Source organism: Hippocampus comes, unplaced genomic scaffold (genome assembly GCF_001891065.2).
Source record: "Hippocampus comes isolate QL1 unplaced genomic scaffold, H_comes_QL1_v1.1 scaffold109, whole genome shotgun sequence".
NCBI classification, from domain to species: Eukaryota; Metazoa; Chordata; class Actinopteri; order Syngnathiformes; family Syngnathidae; genus Hippocampus; species Hippocampus comes.
The window spans coordinates 883,182-884,898 of record NW_017805274.1 but is presented as its reverse complement, the minus strand read 5'-3'; the positions used below and the strand labels follow the sequence as shown (position 1 = coordinate 884,898).

The 1,717-nt window shown below is 38.8% G+C and overlaps 1 protein-coding gene across 2 annotated transcripts in view; it reads left to right on the top strand.

Annotated features, from left to right (window-relative positions):
* rsf1b.1 (remodeling and spacing factor 1b, tandem duplicate 1) overlaps positions 1-1,717 on the top strand; it is a 16,872-nt gene that overhangs the window by 12,250 nt on the left and 2,905 nt on the right. For both annotated transcript variants that reach the window (XM_019869590.1, XM_019869589.1), the window contains exon 15: positions 8-141. In XM_019869590.1, coding sequence (XP_019725149.1) covers positions 8-141 — 134 coding nt within the window. The remainder of the gene's footprint in view (positions 1-7; positions 142-1,717) is intronic.

Sequence of the window (1,717 nt, the reverse complement as noted above, 5' to 3'; positions counted from 1 at the left end):
ACGGCAGGCGGCGCTCGTCCGAGCCGCGCAGCAAGAACTCGCCGAAGCGACGATGCAGCTCCCGAAAGCGGCGGAGACCGAAAGGCTACTCGGACGACGAGGAAGTGGAGACGGACGAGGACGACGAAGAAGAGGAAATCGGTACGAGCCGCTCTCCGTTCGATACAGTGCATCATTGTTTATATCGTGCTTTCGCGAGTCACACAGTCCATTGAGCCGCGTTTGAAACCGAGCGCATGTCGTAAATGGAAAAGCCCCTTTTTGTAGATCGTCACCGGATAAGGATGCCATTTGAACCCTTGTGTGCCTAATCACATTAAAAAATACATTTATTAAATTTCTATCCTTTTATTGTTCAAAAACAGGACATTCCCATTGACAGTGCAAAAATTATGATTCAGTTACTATTTTGGTCTGAAAGTTCAGAAATTAGGGACAGATGTGGATCATTAGGTAAGGATAATCACCAGTCATGTTTACGTGGAGCCTTGTATTCCATTTAGAATGAAACCAAATGGAATGAAAATACCATATTGGCCCGAATATAAGACGGCCCTGATTATAAGACGACCCCCTCTTTTTCAAGACTCAGGTTTGAAAAAAGACTTTTTGAACACCAAATTAATTTTATACAGAAAATAATGACAGTACATCTGAAACAAATTATAACATTATAACAATATATTTGAGAGAAAAAGCATGTTATTTTGCCTCATTCAAATCTTAATATCTGAACATTTAAATATGTAAACTAAAGTGCAATCTCATTCGTAAATGAATGGCTCCTGGTTTTTGAAATGTAAATTACATCATAAATTCTCCTCAGCTGCCGGTTAACCTGGCCGATCTTCGACCCACTTTTCTCCATATTGTTGCTACGTTTCTCCATTTTCTGTTATCTCTTCTATTATTTTCTTCTCTTTTCTTTCTTACCGCTATTTTTTTATTTTTCTTCTTCGTGCTACCTTTATTTTTATTTTCATTCTTCGTGACAGGGGTTCACTTTGGCCTGGGGAGTCAAGTTCAGCGTTCGCTTCAATGATATCTGGCGCCATCTCGCGTCGTGAATGGGTATAATGTCTAGACCCTGAATATAAGACGACCCCCACCTTTTCAGTCTTATTTCAATGCAAAAAACACCGTCTTATATTCGGGCCAACACGGGACTCCATATCATACGTCACAGGGAAAATCAGAACGGAATTTCATTTGTATTTAAAGTAGTGGCATATTCCTGTTACCCATCCCCCAGAGTAGGAATATGCAATGAGTAACTTAGCTATTCATTTCATTAAATCTAACTATAATGACAAGTTGCATGGGGAGAAGAAGAACACTGTTTCAGGTATCATTTAGGAATACTGTACATTGAAGTTACTATTTGACCATTTTTCAACTATGGTTCAGAGGTGATCCTCACATAAAGTCGAACATGACCTGAAGCACAAGAAGAATGTGTTTTTTTAACATCTTGAATTTGTAAAAAAAATATATATTTTTATTTTTCACAAATGAAGGGTTCAGTGAATGTCTATATTAACTGGTTGGGTTCGGTACCTCTAAAAAGTTTGAAGAACCACTGGCGGAAGTAGTTTTCGCTCTTGCTGTCTCTTTAAAAATATATATATACAGTCAAACCTCGGTTTTCGAACATCTCTGTTCTCGACCAAATCGGTTTTCGACCAAAAATTTCGAGTTTTTTATGCCTCGGATGATG